Source organism: Protopterus annectens, chromosome 2.part0 (genome assembly GCF_019279795.1).
Source record: "Protopterus annectens isolate FY-2018-M chromosome 2.part0, PAN1.0, whole genome shotgun sequence".
Lineage (NCBI taxonomy): Eukaryota > Metazoa > Chordata > Ceratodontiformes > Protopteridae > Protopterus > Protopterus annectens.
Genome location: NC_056728.1, coordinates 69747787 through 69769594, shown reverse-complemented (window position 1 = coordinate 69769594; position 21808 = coordinate 69747787). Strand labels below are relative to the sequence as shown.

Sequence of the window (21808 nt, the reverse complement as noted above, 5' to 3'; positions counted from 1 at the left end):
GACTTCTGAAGTAATTACACCACTCCAAAGTCCCTATTTTTCTTACCATATACTTTAACACTATTCACATTTCCAGAAAGCACTCTAAATTTTTCATTTTCCTTTTCCTTAGAGTCATGGTTTCGTAAGTTCATAGCTAGTTACTAAGACAGCTTTCTTAACAGGCCAGTCTAAGCCTAGCCAATTTCACCCCCAAAGTTGAGAATCAAACACTATACCTGGTGTCCGAGTCAAACAACTCGGCTAATATACCAACCTGAAATCATTAGCTGTATACATTTGCTCTTTTTTATTTTGTATTTATTCCTTTAAAATTTCTTTTTCTGTCTTTTACCCTTTTACAAATAGAATTCTTTTTTTTTCTTTTACCACCTTCCCAATTTATGTCTTCATCGCTAATTTCAGAACCTTCTATGTCCTCTATTTTTTCTCATCTAATTTTCTTCTACTATGTCTAAAATTTCTTCTCTGTTTATTTTTTCCTTACTCTTATTTTCATTTAGGAATGCATCCATAAATATCCAGTTTTGTTACATTTATAACACTTCACTTAACAGCTTTTTGCATCATGGCCCATTTCCCCACAAATATAACATTTTCTTTTGGTCACAGTTACTCATCAAATGTCCTTTTCCAAAAAAACATGTAAAATACTGGGACAACCCAAAATGATGCCCCTATTCCCCCCCTCCAGATTTATCACACTTGGTGTGTGTGTGTGTGTTTTCCTCTTCCTAATTTTGTCACAATATTACAATCCCAGCCACCAGTCCATAAAACCCTTTTGTCAAATATTTTGCAATGTCCAGTTCTTCTTTACATAAAGTTTTCAAATGTTCTTTCAAAGTCTCTTTCTACCTCTGTTCGAAATTGCACATGAATTTTCTTTGTTTCTCTATTAAATACTTTTATCACAAAGATTCCACAGGTTGCAGTCCTTTTTCTCATTCTCCATGAAAATTTTCCATTAATACAACAGTCTTTAACATAATGTCACAAAATGCCTCTGTTAATAATAATAAATATTCTTACCTCATGTGTTTTACACTCAAAACAGCTATTAAATTGTCCCACACCATACCTGTTCATTTCTTTGTCTTCTTTACTTGGAATCTTTACCACGTGCTTCTAATTTTCATTTTCTTCTGTCTTTTTTTCTGCTACTCCACTTTTGCCTTCTTTTACTTTCTCTGCATATGTTTTTTTTTTCCATATCATTCTGTATTTTCTCCATAATGTCCCCACAGGAAACATCTCCTTCATTTTCTGGCACACTCTGCACTACCATTTTTACTTATTCATTTATTTTAAAGTAAATCATCTTGCAACCCTCACAACTGGAGGGTTGTAATTATACATCCATGATTTGCTGACTTATCTCCAAACAGATTTCTTTGAAACATTTCCTCAGAATCTTGCACACATTCTCCACTGTTATTTGCTTTCTCTTCCATTTCTTTTCACCACTCCATCTACTGCTCCCTCCATCTAAATCCCCGTTTCTCCAGGCCGCCTCTGCACCTACAACAGAAGCAGAAATTGCTCATCCAAAATGGGTCCCCACTTACACTAATGAGAAAGGGAAGATCCCCAAATTTCTCTTTGTAAGAATATCAACCTCATGTCTCCCTTGAAAAGCAGCGAATGGCCTACTGGGACTAATGTGGTCAACAAAATGTAAAATAAAAAAATATAAAATTATGGATGGAGGCTTGTAACCTGCAAAGGTTTTTTTTTTTTAATTATAGTGGAACATTAAGGATGCTTAACAGATACTAGGCACTACACTGACAGTTGCCAAAAACTGTATAGTCATCCCCTTTGGGAAAAAACATGTATCCGTGAATTACCACATAGGTGGCAGTACACTAAACACAAAAAGTGTGATACGAGACTTAGGGACACAAGTGGACAGTGGTCTCACCTTCGAGAACCACATTGCCACAACAGTCAGAAAATCCTTCTATGTGGCACACCTCATCACTAAGGGCTTTTCATCCAGAAAAAAGGAGGTCATTGTCCCACTGTAATCATCCCTCATTAGACCCATTATAGAATACAATGCCCCGTTTGGTATTTTATTTATTTATTTATAGTTGATTTACCAGGATTGTCCATTGGGCCCGAAGAACACATTTTCAATTGAGTCCTGGGGAGAAAAGCTCCAGAACAAAGACACAAAAGATTACACATGTTCACACTTTTACACTTACAATCATAGTAAAACAGATTGTCAAAAACAGTGGTAACAAAACTATACAGTGGTTGACAAATGTAGACAATTGTGGGTTCAAGACAAAAAAACAAAGGACAGCTGGTTACAATGCAAAGAATCTAAGGTTTAAGCAGCTGCAAATAGACTACTTTGGTATGTACCTTTCAAGACATCTGCAACAACTGGAAAGGCCGCAGAAATACCTCACTAAAAGAATCACAGGCCTAAAGTAGATGCCCTACTACCGCCATAAAAAACTCTAGCTATACTCTGTCGCATATCGTCTACTCAGAGGCGATCTCTGCTTAACATACAAGGCCATGTCAAACCCAGAGCTGTTGGCATGCTACACACACTTATAGAAACCCCAATCCCTCAGAGCCGCACGTTCCAGGGATCTAAACCTTGTCATCACAATAAACAAAACATACTGGAAGGATAGGTTCCTGACCCAGAGACTCCCCAGACTCTGGAATAGACTCTGCCCATACATGTCAAGCAGAGCGCCTCTTTGGCCCTCTTCAAAAGGAACCTTGACGATTGGATGGGAGAAAGGAAATTCGCCCAGGGGATTACGTCAGTCACCCTGCTAGACAGGGGTCCATGGAATTAAATAGTGTGGGAAGAAATAGCTAGGAAATTGTTATGGCTAGGCTTGTATAGGCCCCTAGGGTCGATAGCCTAGTACCAACCTATGAACCTAAGATCCTTCTGTGGAGTGGGAGAAACTTTCTGATGGTGAGAGTGTTTGCTTTCTACCTCTATCATGCTTCATGTGGCAACTTCTACAGAAATAGGTCTCTGAACAGTAGGATAATTCACAAAGAACTAACTGGATAGAGATTCAAAACGTTCTTCAAGAATGAATTTTGTCTTGTATCAAAATACATACAAGAGCTCCTGTGTACTGCTGCCAAAAAACATCTGGATTTGGGAACTAGCCAGAAGAGCGGTTTTAACATCTTAAAGATTGAGTTTTATCCTGAGCCAAGCATAGCAAAAGACTAATAAAGCTGCAGCTGCTCAAAGAAATGTATAATATAACATTTATAACCCTACATGTTTCTACAGCTTGTTGGCCATTTTGGTGAGCTCTAACAGTTTTTCTTGTGTTACTTCCCAGCAACTTATCTTACTTCCTGCATGTGTTCAAAACTAGTGCTGTCTGCAATGAATCTCTTATGCCTGTTACTTATGGGTTGCGACTACCAAGGTATCAAAGGTGAAGACTGTTTCTAAGACATGTTGGCAAGCTCTGGGTCACTATCAAGTAGCACAGTTTCCTCCTGTAGATGGCAAATGCTGGCGATGTAATGGGTAAGAAAGTGTTAATTGAGAACATATTTTTGGAGTGTGTAATGAGCTGGCAGATTTTAAAAATTCCACACAAACCAGACTACTCTATCCGAAATACTGGGTATGTAAATTGGTATAACTAAACAAATGATTTTTGAGCTATGATATAGAATCAGAATTGACTAGATATAGTAAAGCCTTGCTGAGCCCAATTATGCTGACTACCAAAAAGGCAATTACAGACAATGGAAATCAAATTTTATAGCAAATGTACTACTAGTAGTGAACATAGTAACAGGGATAAAAAAACTGGAAATGGGATCTTTAGAAAAAGGTAGGAGTAAATTACAATGAAAAAAAGCGAACTGTGGGAATATTATATGCAGAATTATGTTTTGGAGAAGAAATGTGGTTTAAAAAAAGGTAGGATTTAAATGAGCTATGTAATGTTTGACTGACAATGACTGGATAGATTAAGTGCTAGATGATGTTTGCAACTAAAAGTATATAAATATGGTTTGTTTTCATTTACATAAATGTATGATTGCATATGTCATAAGTAATAATTTAATAAAATGTTTCTTATTTAAAAAAATTGAACTTTTTGGAACAATTCATGCAGAAAAATGATTTGGAGAAGAATGAGGTTTAAGAGAATGCAGTCACTGAATAATATATATAATGTTGCTTAGATTATATGACAATAAGTCATATATTATGACTATATATATATATATATATATATATATATATATATATATATATATATATATATTATGATTATAGTTCTATATTATTGGAGAGGATCATAATGGAGCTCATAAACAAAGATATAGGGGACTTGCAGACATTGGACCCGACCCAGTTTGGCTTCAAGGGCAAATCATGCCTTTTGAACTTGGTCGACTTCTTCGAAACAGTCACCACGGCCTCTGATGAGGGAAAGGCAGTCCGTACAGCCTACCTTGACCTTGCAAAGGCTTTCGACACAATACCCCACTCGGGTATTGTAGAAAAACTTACCAGCTTAAATGTAAACCCATCTGTCACAAGATGGGTTGCAAACTGGCTTAAGGACAGAACCCACAGGGTTAGAGTTGCTGGTGCTATGTCAGACTCCAAGCCGGTCACAAGTGGTGTCCCACAGGGCTCGGTCCTTGGCCCCCTATTGTTCGGAATCTACTTCTCAGAAGTACAGGCCAACATGGGAGGACTTTGGCTGACAAAGTTTGCAGACGACTGCAAACTGGGCACCATAGTGGAAAGTGCATCAGACACGGATATCCTTCAGAAGGGACTCACGGAAACAGATAGCTGGTGCCAGAGCCATGGCCTGAAGTTAAACACCAAAAATGTATAGTCATACCCTTCGGGAAAAACAAGGTAACCCCAAGCTACCATATAGGTGGCAATCCACTAAGCACAGAAGAGGTTATCAGGGACCTGGGGACCCAGGTTGACAGTGGCCTTTCTTTTGACACTCATGTTGCTAAAGTGGTTAGAAAGACCTTCTACATTGCCCACCTGATCATGAAGGGATTACATCCAAATCTAGTGAGGTCATTGTTCCCCTGTACTCTTCACTTATCAGACCAATGATCGAGTACAATGCCCCATTCGGGATGTATCTCACCCGACATCTGCAGCAATTGGAGAGACCCCAAAAGTTCCTCACCAAAAGGATAAAGGGACTCCAAAATCTGTCATATGCTGCCAGATTGAAGAAACTCCAGCTCTATTCAGTCGCATACCGTCTGCTCAGAGGTGACATGTGCCTGACATACAAGACCATGTCCAACCCGAATTAATGGACATGCTCCACCTCAAAAATCTAAATCCACCAAAACCACTAGAGCAAGCGACTTAAACCTTAGCATGGATATAAATAGGACATGCTGGAGGGATAGATTTATCACTCAGAGACTCCCTATGCTGTGGAATAAAATCCCGGTCCATGTGAGGCAGAGCACCTCGCTGGCTCTGTTCAAGAGAAATCTTGACCTGTGGATGGGAGATCGTAGGTTTACCCCGGGAATCATCTCTGTGTCACTGCTGGACAGAGGCACAACAAACTAATGGGTACAGTATTTTTTTCATATAAGGGGTGGCGTAAGCCACAAAACTTTGGGCTAGGCTTATAAATGCCTTAGGGCAGATAGCCTAGTATAAACCTATGAACCTATAATATGTGTTATATAGTACTTGTAAATATAAACTTGTTAATACAGTTTGATTAATTTTATATAAATGCAAGTTTGTCTATGTCACAAGTGATAATGCAATAAAGATTAACCTTCTTACAAAGCAGGACAAGCTGAGGGTTCTGTTTCCTCTTCAAGCTTTACCTCCAGCTGCTTCCGCTCATCATTTAGCTCCTTCTCCAGCTATAAGATCTGGGCTGCCTTCAGCTTCACAATACTACCCATCAGCTCAATGAAACATGCATGTCACCTCACATATCCTCCAATGCTACATGTAATACAGTAGCACTGCTTATGGCAACATGTGTTTGCCAAGCTTGGGCCTCATGACTGCACTACCCAGTGCTCCTACCAGGTTTCACACAAGTGGCAAGACAGAACTGTTTCCCTTCACCCAAGATGGCAGCAACCAGTTAACTCCATTCCTTCCTGCCCCCCTCCAAGAATCTGTGCCAGTAAAACACTAGTCACCTGGAATGCATTCAAGTCTTCACTCTGTGCCATAGGGGGTTTTCCCCACAAGTTTCTTGAGACTTTAGTCCCGCAGCCTCAATTTGTTTACTGTGCGACTTTGAGCAAGCCATTTACTATGTGCAGTGCTCTGGGGGTAGCTGGGAAATTTAAACAGACTCCGCAGTGGTCTCCTGGAATGCAGTAACTACTTATGAACCTACAATTCCCTCCATTTAGATTTCTGTTCCTGCTTTTTTTAGGAATTCATGTTTAGGTACCTCAAGAGCTTTGTGAAACATGAAGATAATTTCTTCTTTTCCTGATGTTTTTCCACCAATATCTGTGCCACCACTACCTTTTCAGAGTCACTAAGCTCTTTCAAAGCTCAGAGTTAAAAAGTAAGCTTCTAAAACTTTTCATCTCTTAGATGTCAGAATATCCTTAAACTTAAAGTTTACAGTCCTCCAACACTGTGTTGGATCTCCAAAGAAAATCAGAAAAGTTTGGATTTCATATTTTCTGTAAGGAAGGCATATGCAGCCTTCAAGTGTTCGAGAAAGTGTTTAGTTACTGGCTGAAGATATTCCATTGAGAATAAATTCACATTTGGTAACTTCGAAGATAAAAAAATTAAACATAGGTAGCCTTAAAAAACTTAGTAAGTGTTAACTTCACACAGAAAACTGTTTCAGTAAATTCTGAAAGAGGATTAGTAAGAAAAAATAAACAGTGGCAAAAAAGAAAGGACATGATCACATGTCAATTTTAAGATGACAGAGAGGTGAACATTTCAAATATTCAAGACAATGAAGGCTGCGTTAGTGTCTATTAATCTATGTAAACCCCACTTGATAAATGTTTCTATTTTACTTTAGTGTTTCTGATAGAGGGCTTCTGCAAAGACATCAAGAACTCTGACATTATGTGTAAAGCTGGAGTTATTTGAAGCTGAAAACTGGAGAAGCCACACCAAGAGTTTGATAGCGATGATGGCTGGAATGAGGTGTCTTAACAGGTCGATGATCAGGCCTTCACATATCAACAGTATGAGGCATCCCTCTGTGTGTGGTGCCAACAAGGAAACTTTACTTCTCCGGGCCAACACTGTGCCACTACAATAAGGCTGAATCTTAGTCTGGTCTTTTGAGCGTCTTCAGCATGACAGGAGTTGGCCTGTGCAAGGCAGACCCCAGGGGCAATTCTCTACCACTGTATCCTTCCCTCCTGCTGACTTTGCTGAAATGAGGAAGAAGGTATTTTGCATTTCAGCACAACATATAAAGGTCTATGATCAGCTGACCCCACCTCCTGAACACCTGGATGACTGCTCTCTAGACAAGCAACTTGAGAAGGAGCAGGTCCCTGATCAATCACAGCCTGTTTGCTACACTAAGTCTCCATAGGGATGTCTATTATTACCATGAACAATTTGTAGCCAATTACCCAATCCCAATATCCTGACAGGTTCCCAGCATAAGAGAAAAGAATAGGCATCCTCCCCAGTTTGTCTTCTGACTGTACTACTCGGACAGTACAAGCAAATGACCAGTGATTAGTGTACCACCCCCTTAAATAAATGTAAAATAAAAATGCACCAGAATACTACTGGTATGGTGTCTGCATGAATGGGTACAGGGCCTTAAACAAGGTGACCCAGAAACACCTGAAAGGACAGAAACATTGCAGGAAACTCCAGCACAGTAACGTGCATCTGTAAATCTTATCAGGACAGAAAATTTAAGGAAACCTTGACCCTGAACTTCTCCTCTAACCCTAGGGCAGATACACTGGTGGTGACAAAAGACATTGGAACAGAAGTTTGGAAAGAGTTCCTTTTGGTCAAGCTAGGGGAATGCAGGCACACAGGCAAAGCATTTCTTACAGGATTCTGTATTGGAAATTTGATGCAACATATGTTCCTCATACCACTCAAAGCACCGTACACTGGAATTTTATTTCTAAGCATGTGTGGTGGCTGCCACCATGTATTCTAGAATTCTGATGACTTGCTATGCTACGCCATCCTTGTGTTGGCACAGGGGAGGATTCAGACTTTCTTTTCCAGCAAAATGGTTTTGTATGCTTGGGTAAACAAGCCACACTCCCAAAAAAATTATACACAAGATTGGAAGTTATTTGTGGAATATTGCACTGTAAGTTGGACACACTGATGACAGACTGATTGGTCAACTTGGTCTAGCGTTGAGGAAACAGACAGTTATCTAGGTACAAGGGAAACTTGGCCCCCAGCAGTCTCTGGTGCATTGCTACAACTGCCACCCACTTAACCTAATTCATATTTGAGAGAACTTTAACATATCTTTGCACTAAATGGGTGCAAGACAGTGAAACTAACCCTGAATGGTGTGGGGTGCCAAGTCCTCACAGGGCACACATGCACAAGGCACAATGTATTCAAACTATTCTGAAAACGCAAACATCCAAATCAGCTTTTGTAGATAAATGAGAAGTTCCTACCTATTTTGTGCCTCCAAAACACTGGCAGCAGATTCCTCCTGCTGACACTTGCTGAACTTTTTCATCTCCTCTGCCATAAATGCCTTTGCAGAAGCAAGCTTCTCATCATACTGCGCCTGAATCTTCTTATGCAGCACAACAAGCTGAGGGTTCTGCTCACTCTCCAAGCTTTCCTCCAGCTGCTTCAGCTGCTTCCGCTCAACATTTAGTTCCATCTCCAGCTGTAAGATCTGGGCTGCCTGCTCTTTATGGAAATGGTTTAATCCAGCTTCACGAAGTGCAAATTCCTCCTTCAAGGACATCTTCTCCTGCCTTGTCCTCTCCAGTAGTTCCTCTCGCTGCAGCAACAGCTGGCCTTCCATGCAGTTCTGTAACTCTTTTCTCAGAGCTGCAAGCTCTGCTTCTTTTGTCTTGAAGCATTCATTTGCTGTAAGCTGAGAAGATTCTTCTTTTGCTCTATTCAATTTTTGATTAAATTCTTCAAGTAATTGTGAATTTACCTAATGAAAAAAAGCAGGAAAACAGATTAAAAGTACAAATTTAATAATGGCAATCAAAAGAAACAACTTAATATTTATCACATTTGAAGAAACATGCAAGCTAAATCATGAAGTAATAATAAAGATATCACACCTATACTACTAACAAGTAATATGCCTGCTTAACTGACAAGGAACTCCAAATGTAGAGGGTGGATGGAGGGGCTGCCATGCACAGGATGGAAAGGTGAAAGGATATGTGGGACCAATCATGGGGTGTACTACAGTAGTATCAACTGATACTGTAAGCATGCATCTGTTAAATCCAGTATCAGGGTCCCAGCACGGGCCAAAACAACTGAGGAAAAACTAAGCAGTAAACCATCAGGGTAGAAGGAGAGAGAAGATAGCTGATGGACCAAGATTTACAAGGTTAAGCCATGACATACAAGTGTACCAAAGGAAGATCACACGTGGAGTCATAGTTAATACAACAATTTTTGGTGAATGCATGCATCAAAGACCAAGCAACCCTGGCATAAATGTCCATCAGATCACTAAATCAAATAATGAAAGCAAACATGTCCTTTATGGAGTCACTATTTTCCAAACAGCTGGATAGCTGCCTGACAGCAAAATATAGTGTTTAGCATCTACACAACCTTCTCTCCTCACATATTAGCAAACAAACAGCTGTATTGCTTTCTTAAGTAATACACCCATTTCAGGTTAAGCCTGAGCTAGTGGTGCACACAGACTTTCTCTTCAAGCCCTGCTTTCTGCACCCTAAAAAGCAAAAGAAAGATGAATGGAATAGGTTAGAGAAGAGTTCCAAAATCATTTTATCAGGAAACATGGCAATCTTAAGAAATATTTGATTCTTTGACAGGTCAGATAAGGTTTCCACACATGATGGTTTGCAGTTCATGGACCCTGTAGGCAAAGAAAATTATCACCAGAAAATGCATTTCCAAGAAACAGAGTGCAATGTCAACGACCTGAGACGTACCTCCTTGGACTACATGAAAAGGGACATCGAGGAGCTCTCTGATTATGTAGCCCAGGCAGGTATGACCCTGACCTTGAGCAGTATCGTACCTTCACCTAGAATGATGCCACAATACAGTGATAAGATGATCAGCTTTAATAATTGGCTTAAATTCTGGTGTCATTCAAAGGGGATCCAATGTCTGTCTGCCTGGGATGACATGCTGGACAAGCCACGCTGGCTTGCACCTGTCACCCATGGGCTTCCGGATATTGGCAAAGGCTCTTGCCACCCCCATAGTGCCTTTTTTAGGCAAGGCTCAAATTCTAAACCTACCACCCTAGAACACCAAAAGGAAAAAAACTAAGGGTAATGCTGCTCAATGCCAGAAGTATCAATCTCAAGATGCGAGGCCCTTCTCAATATGGAGAACATCAATGTCTGTGCTGTGACAGAAACCTGGTTCAAGGCTCCTGAGAGAACCCCAGCACTAACAGGTTTCACCTCATATCATGCCCGCCCCAAAATCCGGACAACACCAAGAAAGGAGGGGTGTCCATATTCATAAAGGACACCCACACCTCCGATGCATCGGAGACCATCCAGGTGCAATTAACCATAGGCAAGACTGCTCTGCAATTTGTAGCATGTTACAGGCCACCCTCTCAAACTCAGGAACCTCACATGGCCTTCCTGAAAACATTGGAGGGATAAATGTATCTCCAAACACCATCATACTAGGTGACTTCAACTACCCTAATATAGACTGGGAACACTACTCAAGCCCGAACACTCTAACCCAAAGATTCCTGGAGTTCATAAACTCAAATGCCATGGAACAACTAGTCACCATCCCCACAAGAGGAGAAAACATACTTGATCTTATCATCACGAACATGGGATCAAAATGTTCAACACCGAAGTATACCCCTCACTGGTGAGATCAGATCATAAACTAATCTCGCTGGAGGTCCTCATCCCGCCCCACCTGAAACAAAAAGACCACAGTGAAAAACTTTCCACTTCTAAAAACTAGTGTGGTCTCCTTTAAGGCCCCTGAGCCAGTGGTAAACATTACTCAAACCGCTGAATCACTTACAAATGCCTTCTACCAGCACCTACAGGACTGCATGGATCAGGCAATCCCAAACAAAACTAAGACTCTCAGTACCAAAGGCAAGCATCCAGTCTGGTGGACCCCAGCCATAAACAAGCTCTACAACAAAAGGAGGAAGCTACTACAAGATAGAGCAAAATCCTTGAAAGGTAAGACACCTTTGATCATTATAAGTAAAAAACTAAGAGCTCTCATAAAATCATCCAAGGCAAATTTTGAGAGAAAAATCGCCAAGGACTCTAAAGACAATCATAAGGCCTTCTTTAGCTATGTTAGAAACCTAGGAGGAAACTCCCAGATATGCTCAGAATTAGTTCAAAATGATGTGAAAATTACTGAACCTACACACATTGCTAACATACTGGCTGATGAGATATCTATTCCAGAGGATTGTAGCCCCCCAAACATCTCCAACGCCCAGGTGAGAACTGCCCTCACTAAGGCAAAAAACAGCATCCATGGGACCGGATGGTGTCCCCATGAACTCAACGAGGAATTAAACCCACAGTTAGGACAGCTGTTTAATCTTAGCCTCACCTCAGGATTGTGGTCCCACTTCACCACAGACCCTCATTAGCTTGACAAGCCTTATCTGCAAAGCCATGGAGAGGATCATAATGGAACTCATAAATAAAGACATAGGGAACTTGCAGACTTTGGATCCAACCCAGTTTGGCTTTGTCAAAGGCAGATCCTGCCTCTTAAACTTGGTTGACTTTTTCGAGACAGTCACCAAGGCCATTGATGAGGGAAAGGCAGTCCATACAGCCTACAAAACTCATCAGCTTGAATGTAAACCCATACATCACAAGATGGGTTGCAAACTGGCTCAGAACCCACAGGGTCAGAGTTGCTGGAGCCATGTCAGACTCAAAGCCTGTCCATCTACTTTCTGAAACACAGGAGGGTTAGCTGACAAAGTTTGCACATCTGACACAGATATCCTCCAGAAGGGCCTCACAGAAACGGATAACTGGTGCCAGAGCCATGGCCTGAAGTTAAAAAATGCATAGTCATACCCTTTGGGAAAAACAAGGTTACCCTAGCTACCATATAGGTGGCAATCCACTGAGCACAGAAAAGTCATCAGGGATCTGGGGACCCAAGTTGACAGTAGCCGCACTCATGTTGCTAAAGTAGTTAGGAAAACCTTCTATATCGCCCACCTGATCATGAAGGGATTCACATCTAGATCAACATTAGACCTATGATTAATGTATCTGACCAGACACCTGCTGCAGCTTGAAAGGCCCCAAGAACTCCAGCTCTATTCAGTCTCATAACATATAAGGCCATGTCAAACCCAGATTTGATGAATATGCTTCACCTCAAAAATCTAGATCCCTCAGAACCACTGACACGGTTATAAATAGAACGTGCTGGAGGGACAGATTCATCACCCAGAGACTCCCTATGCTGTGGAACAAAATCCTTGTTCAAGAGGAATCTTGACCAATGGATGGGAGATGGATTACTTCAGTGTCACTGCTTGACAGAGGCACAGAGCCACATAACTATGGGCTAGGCTTATTATGAACCTATGAACCTATACTGTACCAGCACTATAAAGTGGAGAATAGTCAAACCTCGTAAATCCAAAGAGAGGGAAGGATTTTTTCAGAGAAAGTTGATGTAGGGTCACAATCATAAGAAATATTAAAATATTTACCTTAACCACAGCACTGCTAAAGGCATAAACGATACAGGCTCCCGAAATAGTCAGGATATCTGCAAGCCGTCAGTTGAGGCAGTGCAAAAGCACACAGTACTACCCCGCCCAAATGAAGAAAGACTTCCAGTTTATTGCATATCCCATCATAGTGGAAGGTTATTTGACTGTCTTAGCCCTTTCTGATGTCCCATAGCATAAAATCTGTCATCAGAATGCAATGGTCTGCATAAGAAACAAAGACCTCAGGTGGAAAAGAATAGATGTTTAAAATGTTACCATAACCACAGAGTGCCTTCTCTTCCATAGTGCAGTATTCTTAGTGTGGGATTTCTCGCCTTAAGCGACTCGAACATCGGCTCCTATACAAAATCTTATGCCTGGTTGCTGTAGGTGCGTGGGGTGTCACATGTAGGGCCATAAACCAGGGACCTTAAATGTGACGTCCGCACACACAGACCTCAGAACTTGAAGGCCAGACAGACAGTCCCAAAGAGATTAATAAGTGATCTTAGCCAGAAGCGTCAAATGTCATATGCTGACTAGTTGCTCTTGGTGAAGGGTAGAGCTTTATAGTGCCTAAGAGGAGTGTGCATAGTCCAAACTTAATCCAGCGGGATGGAAGGAGGGAAGGAATACTGCAACATGGAAGAGAAGGACATCTATGGTTATGGTAAGATTTTACACAACGATTCTATGTTCTTCTATTCCTATGTTGCAGTATTCTTAGTGTGGGAGAGTACCACAGCTTAATTAGAGGGGAAGGGTGGAGATAGAAGTGGAAGATTCCAGAAACCCCTGCAGGATTGCTCTAGCAAAACCTGCCCTGGCTCTGGAGACTTGGCCCAGCTTTGTAGTGTTTGGTGAAGGTGTGAGTAGTGGACCAGGTGGCTGCTTTCATAATGGAAGCTGTACCCAGCCCTTTGAGAAAGGCTTTGGAAGTAGCCATGCCTCTGGTGGAATGAACTCGCACTCCATGGTGTAAGGGCTTGCCATGGTGTGAGCAGCAGAAGGAAATGGATTTTCTGATCCAACAAGAAACAGTTGGCTTGAAGACTGCCTTGCTCATAGCCCTGGGATGGAAGGAGACATAGTTAGTTAGATTTTCTGAAGGACTTAGTTTTGTCTAGATAGAATCTTAGTTGTCTGTGTACATCCAGGGAATAGAGAATCCTCTCACTATTGTTAGTTGGGGTGGGGAAGAAGGTAGGTAAGTGAACAGACTGATTTAAGGACAGTTCGTTGACCACTTTGGGGATGAAGGAAGGGTTAGTGCATAAGGTCACCCTGTCCTTGTGGAAGGTTGTGTGGGGGAGGCTGGCCATGACAGCCTGTAACTCTGACGCTCTCCTGGCAGAAGTTATGGGCACCAACAGTACAGTCTTCCACGTACACAACTGAAAAGTGGCAGTGCTAGCTGGCTCAAAAGGGGCTGGTGTTAGTTCTTCTAGGACAAAGTTAAGGTCCCAGGGTGGTAGTATGGGTTTTCTAGGTGGTCTGATGTGTAAGACCCCACTCAGGAAAACCTTTACATCTAGCCTGGATAGCAAAGAGTGGTCTAGAGGCAGGCAAGCTGAAAGATGGACTTTCACTGAAGAGTAAGAAAGGCCATCCTTAATGAGTTCACAAACATAAGGAAGGACTACAGAAAGGTCTGTGTGGCTGGGGTCCCTGTCCTTATGTAGACACCATTTGGAGAATCTCTCCCATTTGGATAAATATGATTTTCTAGTAGCAGGTTTCCTGGCCTCCTTCAGGACTGTAAGCACATCCTCTGAGTAGTGGTGTCTAAAAGGGATTAGAAGTTCATCACCCAGAGTGTTAGTGTTAATATATGTAGGTGAGGATGGATTAGGGTTCCCTTTTGTTGTGTGAGAAGGTCCGGCTTGTGGGGTAACTTGCGGTGATTGCCCTTGGCTAATGAGAGAATTAGGGGGAACCAGTGTTGCATTGGCCAGTAGGGGGGGTTATCAGCAAGATTTCTGGTTTGCCCTTCCTCATTTTCAGTAGGACCTTTTGGATTAGAGGGAAGGGTGGGAAAGCATACAGAAACAGTCCCCTTCCATTGAATGCTGAAGGCATATACTCTCCAGGCAAGTGGGGAGTGATCCTTGGTGCAGAAATTGTGGAATTGCCTGCTGTGAGCGGAGGCAAACAGTTCCACTTGAGGAGTGCCCACCGGTGGACAATGTCTAGAAAGGTGTCTCTGTTCAAAATCCACTCGTGGTGTAGAGAGGATGTTCTGCTGAGAATATCTGCTTGTTTGTTGTCGTGTGAGGGGATGTATGAGGCCTGCAAGGACAAGTTGTTCCTGGAGACGAGGTTCCAAATTTGTAGAGTTATTCTGCAAAGGAGGTAAGCTTTGATCCCTCCTTTTTTGTTGAGATACCGCATAACTGTGGTGTTGTCCGTGAATATTTGAAGGGGACCCATGTGGAGGGTAGGAAGAAAAGCCTCGAGGGCCAGAACTGCAGTCATTTCCCTGACAATGATATGCTTCTTTTGAAGGGTAGGATTCCATGCCTCCTGAACCCTGAAAACTTTGCAGGTGGCTCCCACCCTAGGTCTGATGCATCTGTGTGCATAAATTTGGTTGGGGAAGGGATTTGGAGTGGTAATCTCGGGTTGTGAAGGATTCACTGAATCCACCACTTTAGTTCTGCTTTGAGGCAGGGCAGTATTGGAATTTGTTTCTCCAAAGAGTGTTGGTGTTGTGACCACATGTTTTTTAGGTACCACTGAAACTTCCGCATGTGCATTCTTGCTAAGGGAAGCACAGGAATGGTGGTTGCCATTAGCCCCAGGAGGTGCAGGAATTGCCTTGCAGAAATCTGGGGTGCTAGTAAAAGGTTTTGAAAGTGAGTGGAGAGGGAGTGGACCTTTTCCTGGAGAAGAAAAGCCTGCATCAGGTCTGTCCTGATCCAGCAGCCCAGAAAGATTTTGCCTTGCTGTGGGAGGAAGGAGGATTTGTTTAAGTTGAGGGTGAAGCCCAGGCTTTGAATAAGGGTAGTGGTGAACCTGAGATGATTTTGGAGGAGGTTTTCTGTCTCTGCTAGAAGGAGAATGTCATCTAGGTAGGGATAGATTTGGACACCTTGGGCCCTGCAGTAAGCAATGGCTTGGGCTAGGCATTTTGTGAATACCCTGGGTGCAGCAGACAAAACCAAAGGGCAAGCCTGTAAACTGAAAATGAGAGCAGAGTCCAGTGAAATCTAAGTATTTTCTGTTGGAGGGTATAGCATTTTGAGTGATGGAACTTTTAGGAATTGGTGTAGGAAGGATAGATCCAGTATAGGGTCTTCAAGGCCCATCCCTTTTGGGGACCAGAAAGTGTCTTGAGTAAAACCCTTTTCCCTCCTGGAACAGGTTCTATTGTTCCTAGCTTTTGGAGGTCTAGAAGAATGTGAGGCAGGAGGTGGATTTGATTTTTGGGTGGAAAGGGAATGGGTCTTAGGGTGGGGTTTTCCCTCAAAGAAAGGAAGTAACCCTTTTAAATGATGGTCAGTACTCATTGGTCTGATGTGATGGTTTTCCAAAAGGGTAGACAGTGGGGTAGGTGGGCTGACAAAGGCAGATGGGTAAGGCAGTCATGCATTGTTGGGTGCATTTCTATCTTGAAATGGCTTTCGAGGAGTCGGTTGACATGTAACAGGTCTGGAGTAGGCTTGCCTTCTGGTTCCTCTCCTGTGCCTGGTAGAGGAGAGGGTGCCAGAGAAAGGAGTTTTCCTGAGAAATTAGGTTTTTGCAGGGTAATTCCTGTAATACTTCAGTATAGGGGACACCAGTAAATGCCTGATGTCCTGCAGCTCCTTACTTTTCTCTTGCAGGTTTTTAGGCAGTTCTGCAGATTGTTTACCAAACAAAAGGTTATGGTCTAATGGGGCGTCCATAACTTTAGTTTTGAAGTCCTCAAAGAGTGGTTGTAGGTGAAGCCAAGCATATCTGCAGAGAACAGAAGCTGGGGCTGCCGACCTAGCAGAGTCCTCTGCTGCATCATAACTGCACCTAACAGAATGTGTGGCTACCTGGGAAGCCAGACAGTTTAGATGCTATGTCAGACTTAGTAGGGTAGTCAGGTATGGCAGCCAGGAGATTGGAGGCTTGTGAAACAAGTTCCAGGGCGTATTTTACCATGTGTGTCTGGTAAGTGATAGCACAGAAAGCCAGAGTGAAGGAGGTGTACACTTTTTTCCCAATCCTGTCCATGCTTTTGCTGTCTTATTCAGTTGGCAGAAGATATGCAGAGGGAATCAGTCTAGACTGCTAGTCAGAAGAGACAGAAATAACTGCAGGATCTGCCGGGAAGTTTAATTAAAAATTTTTGCTCATCAAGTATCTTATAAAACCTGTCTGGTCTTTTAGGTGTAGGTGGGTTTGAGTCAGGATTCTTGGATGCACACGTGAAAGCATCCAAATAGGCAGGCAAGACAGGTGGGATGGCTGATGGGGAGGGTGATTCCACTTGAAGGAGTTCAAAATACCTCCTCTGGGTGTCACAGTCATCTGGGTAGTGTCCCATTTGAAGTACTCTTTCATCTTAGTTATAGTTTCACCAAAGGTAATGTCTTGCTGGTGGGGAGCCCCCTTCAATGGATTCCTCATCTGGGGAATAGTATTCCAAAGGAGAAGCAATCCGAGAAGCATAACAAATGGACTCTTCAGAAGAAGAGTAGTAGGGTTCCAGTTTCTCCTCTCCTTCTTGGGTAGTCTGCAAGAGGACAGAAGTGGCAGACGAAGCACTGGGATAGTGGAGGGAGAAGAGGCTGTGGGTCTGAGAGCCATAAAAGCCTGCATCAAAGAGTTAATGAATGACTGCCAGTCTGCAACTCCGTCAGACGTAGGAGTTAAGTTAGCTTTTTGTTTTCACTTAGTAAATGTAGGTCTGGGAGAAGGCCTAGGCTCTGAGGCCTGAGCCTCAGGAAATGGCGTCTCCATAGGTCGTTCGACTGATTCTGGCTCCCCCTTGACATCGGTAGGGACCAACGTCTGTGCTATCTCTGTGGATGTGCCAGACATTATTTCTGAAGTGGCTTCCTTGGTGGGAGCAGTCAAAGAAGTCAGTTCAATCGGACATCCCTCAACCCCTAGAACGGAAGCTGGTGGGACATCCGATGGTGGAGAGGCAACGGAGGTAGGCCTGGAAACTTTGGCCTTTTTCTGTGGTTGTTCAGTTGTAACGGCCAAATCGGGATCCATCCTAAGTGCAAGCTTTTTGAGACACTGGTTCTCTATAATTTTAGGGCAGCCAGATGGCTACAAAGGGTCTTCGGGACAAAAGATTGGCAAATGGAACAAACAGTATGATTGTGTTCCTTTTCTATACAAAGGAAGCAACGGTCGTGCGTATCTTTATGTGGTATCTGATGCCAACAATGGCATTTGCCCTTCTTAGCTGACATTGCCTAATGATAAGTACAGCAAACCAAGCTCAAGCAAACAGAATGGAGAATTTTCCCCAAAGAGGTACTTAGCTTTTTTAGAAGTCTTTGAGTTTAGGAGCGAAGCGATCAATGTGACGATGTCTGCAGCTGATAAGTTCTGAGGTCTGTGCGTGCAGACATCACATTTAATGTCCCTGGTTTACGGCCCTATGTGTGACGTCCCACACACCTAAAGCAACCAGGCTTAAGCTTTTGTACAGGAGCTGACATTCGGGTTGCTTGAGGCGGGAAACCCCACACTACGAATACTGCAACATAGGACTAGAAAGACATCAGTTATTCTTCAGCTATGAGAAATATCTGTTAACCAGCACTGAAACATTTACATATACTGCCAGAAACTTTATGCCCATCATAAAACAATATGAAGTTTGATTCTCAGGTGACAAGGAATGGAAAACACATCCTCCACAGCTTTGCCTTGCTTTGCTGCAACATGCAGAGCAAAGAGATAAAGTACAGTTGTGTAAAATCTTGCCATAACAGTAGATGTCCCTTTCTTCACTGTTGCAGTATTCTTAACATGAGGGAACCCTTGCTAAGGGTGGCCTGACATCTAGCCAGTACAAGTCTTTAGGTTGTTAATGATATGCAGTACGTCACACATATTGCTCTCCAAGCTAGGCGGTAGGGCATAAAGGTAACATCCAGACGTATCATCCTCAGAACTGAGAGCCCCAGGAGGGATGCCAGCCCGAGGATACTGGAGAGTAACATACACATCCAGACGGACAAAAGTCCAGGTAGTGAATACTGCAACAGTGAAATGGAAGGGCATCTAATATTATGGTAAGATTTTACACAATTGTACTATGTCTTTCCATTTCACTGTTGCAGTAGTCTTAGCATGAGGGAGAGTGCAAAAGCTCATGAAGACAGGGAGGAGGAAGGGCCAGCAGAGCCTTCTAGGAAGCCATGAAAAATGGCCCTAGCAAAATCCAACTTGTAATGCCTGGTAAAGGTATGCAGAGAAGACTAGGAGCTGCCTTAAGGATAGAACTTTTAGTTATGTACTTACCATAACTTTAGATGTTTGGGATCCATCATCTCGCTATTCTGTACTGTACTGATTGGCTTGAGCCATCCCACCGCTCCACTCGCACGCTTATGCTATAGAGCCTTCATTCCTGAGCTATTTCTTATCCCAGACCAGGATGCCACTAACTCTAGATCTTGTTTGTCCGCATTCATACACATATATACACATGTTAACATTGTATATATAACATTGTTAGAGATGCAGATGAGGACAACAGATTCTTCGACCTTCTGATCTCCAAGGGGAGGATAAGAGAGGGGGAAGGAAGTTGGGAATGTAGAGCAGCTGGAGTTTAATGGTAACATCACTAAGTTATGGTAAGTACATAACTAAATCTGTTTATGTATACATTCTGTAGTGATGGGACAACTTCCTTAGCACTGGTCCATTGAAAAAAAAGCACTGTGGCTCATAATTGTGAACAGTCCTGAGCTGATGCCCTATCCAATTTGTCCAATCCTCTAGGGGAAATGAAGGCAGTGTAGTCCGCAACACAAATGTCCACCAAATAAAATGTCACTAGTATGAAATGCAATGAAATCACATAGCCATAGCTGTAGAATGAGAGGTTTGTAGGTGTGAGGTGCTAAGCTAGAATAAGAGCAAGAATAAGCTTGAGTAATACAGTCCCTGATACAATATGATAGTGACCTTTGTGACAGCTTTGCTCCAATTTATAATACAAAAAATATATCTGATGCTGATCTTTTTTGTCTTTAAAAAATAAAATGTCTATTGCCTGATTACAATGTGTGTGAACAATTAATGTGAAATATGAATACAAAATTTCAGAAAAGAATTCAGAGTTCTAATGATAATGATTGTTGTAACAGAAACTGAGAAACTGGACAAGGAAGGATTTGGGATTTGAGATGAGAGATACCTGAAAAACTAAGAAAAACTAAGTAATGGAGGTTCTTACTACAAAACTTGAAAAACAGCCTGAAAACAGAAATGCAGAAAGTGACCGCCACCAGAAAAAACATTCTAGCTGCGGGAAATTTTAGGGCAGGAGTCGCTGGCGTTCAAGGAAGGAAGTTAATCACAACAGCGGGATCAGAGAGAGAGCAGGATGAGAGATCGGAGGTCTTAAGAGGTCTTAAGAGCGCAGCACCTTTAAAGAAGGTCTTACACTATCTGTTGGTGAAATTATAGGTTTATATTTTCGTGGAAAATTGGAAATGCTGACCTTGATTACTGAGAATGGTAAAGAGAGCCTTGAAAAGAGAAGTTAAAAAGAAGTTAAAGTAGCCTTGGAGGAAAGCACGGAATAGTTTTGGGATCCCCCGGACGGAGAATAAATAGCAAATCTTTCCATTTGCTAGAATACAATTCCTTTTACAATCCAACAGCAGACTTGTGCCAAGATAGTGGATGCAAGAGGATCAAGCTGAATGTATTTAAAGTATGAAGAGACGGAAGAGGAGGACAACTGATCAATCAAAAAAGTCAGGGGATGACTGGTGAAATAGAAGGTCTGATGAGCATACTTCGAAGATAGAACCTCCAGGAAACTATGGACGATACAGAGCATACTTCTTGAGATAGGGGAAGAATACTTAATTAGGGCCAGTATAGAGCAACTAAGATCAGAGGAGGGCATTTTGTATCATCCTGAAGGCAGAGACGAGGGGGGGTCCAGGCATACTGGGGGCCGAAGGGAGGTGGACCGGTGGGCCAAGGACAGGCTATTTGTGTGTCGGAGGTGCTCTTCCGAAGCCGGGGTGAGGCAGAAAGAATTTGTGCACTTCGCATGTGAGGTCGCAACGAAAGAGGTCGCAACACGTGTGATCCATTTTGCTGAAATCTGATTTAGAGAGGTGGGATGGGAGGAGAGTCTGTACTAGGAGGAGAGAGGATGGGGGTCTGCTAGCTGATAGCCTGACCTGCTACTTGCCAGGATACAGAGGGCGCCCATATCGAGCATTCCATGACCAAACCCATTCCCTGGTATGTCTGTACTTCGAGGCACAATCACGCTGATCTGGTCCCTGTTGAAGGTTCAGAAGGGAGACCACTGACATGAGGTCTGAATGGTGTTGGGAAGTAACCTGAGGGGAGGAGCATGTGAAGGGCTTGAAGGAATGAAGCTTTCAATGTTAGAATGTTGAGGCGCCTGTGGTCATCTCTGGACTGCCCTTTGGAATGACCCACCAGCCCACCCCCCCACCCCATGGAGGGAGCGCCCCGTGGTCAAGGGTCCCGTGAGGAGGAGGTAGTGAAACAAAGGTCCGTGAGAGGGGGTTCCTGGAGACTACTAGCCACCAGCTGAGGTCCCGCTTTGTAAGGTTTCCTGAGAAGAATAAAGACAAAGAGGGAGAGAAGAAATGGATCCCAACCACTGAGCTGAACCGGGCAGGGGGAACTCTGGCAGACCTTTTGGAGGACCGAACTGTATGGTTTGCGTTCTGTCTGGGATCCCAAGCTTTGCT

General features: G+C 42.7%; 1 protein-coding gene across 1 annotated transcript in view; it reads right to left on the bottom strand.

The window, feature by feature from the left end:
• Nucleotides 1-21808, bottom strand: part of PCNT (pericentrin) — a gene marked incomplete in the record, with an annotated part of 2997294 nt that overhangs the window by 2044628 nt on the left and 930858 nt on the right. Inside the window, 1 exon segment of the mRNA XM_044060288.1 lies at nucleotides 8644-9143. Within this exon segment, the coding sequence (XP_043916223.1) occupies nucleotides 8644-9143 (500 nt within the window).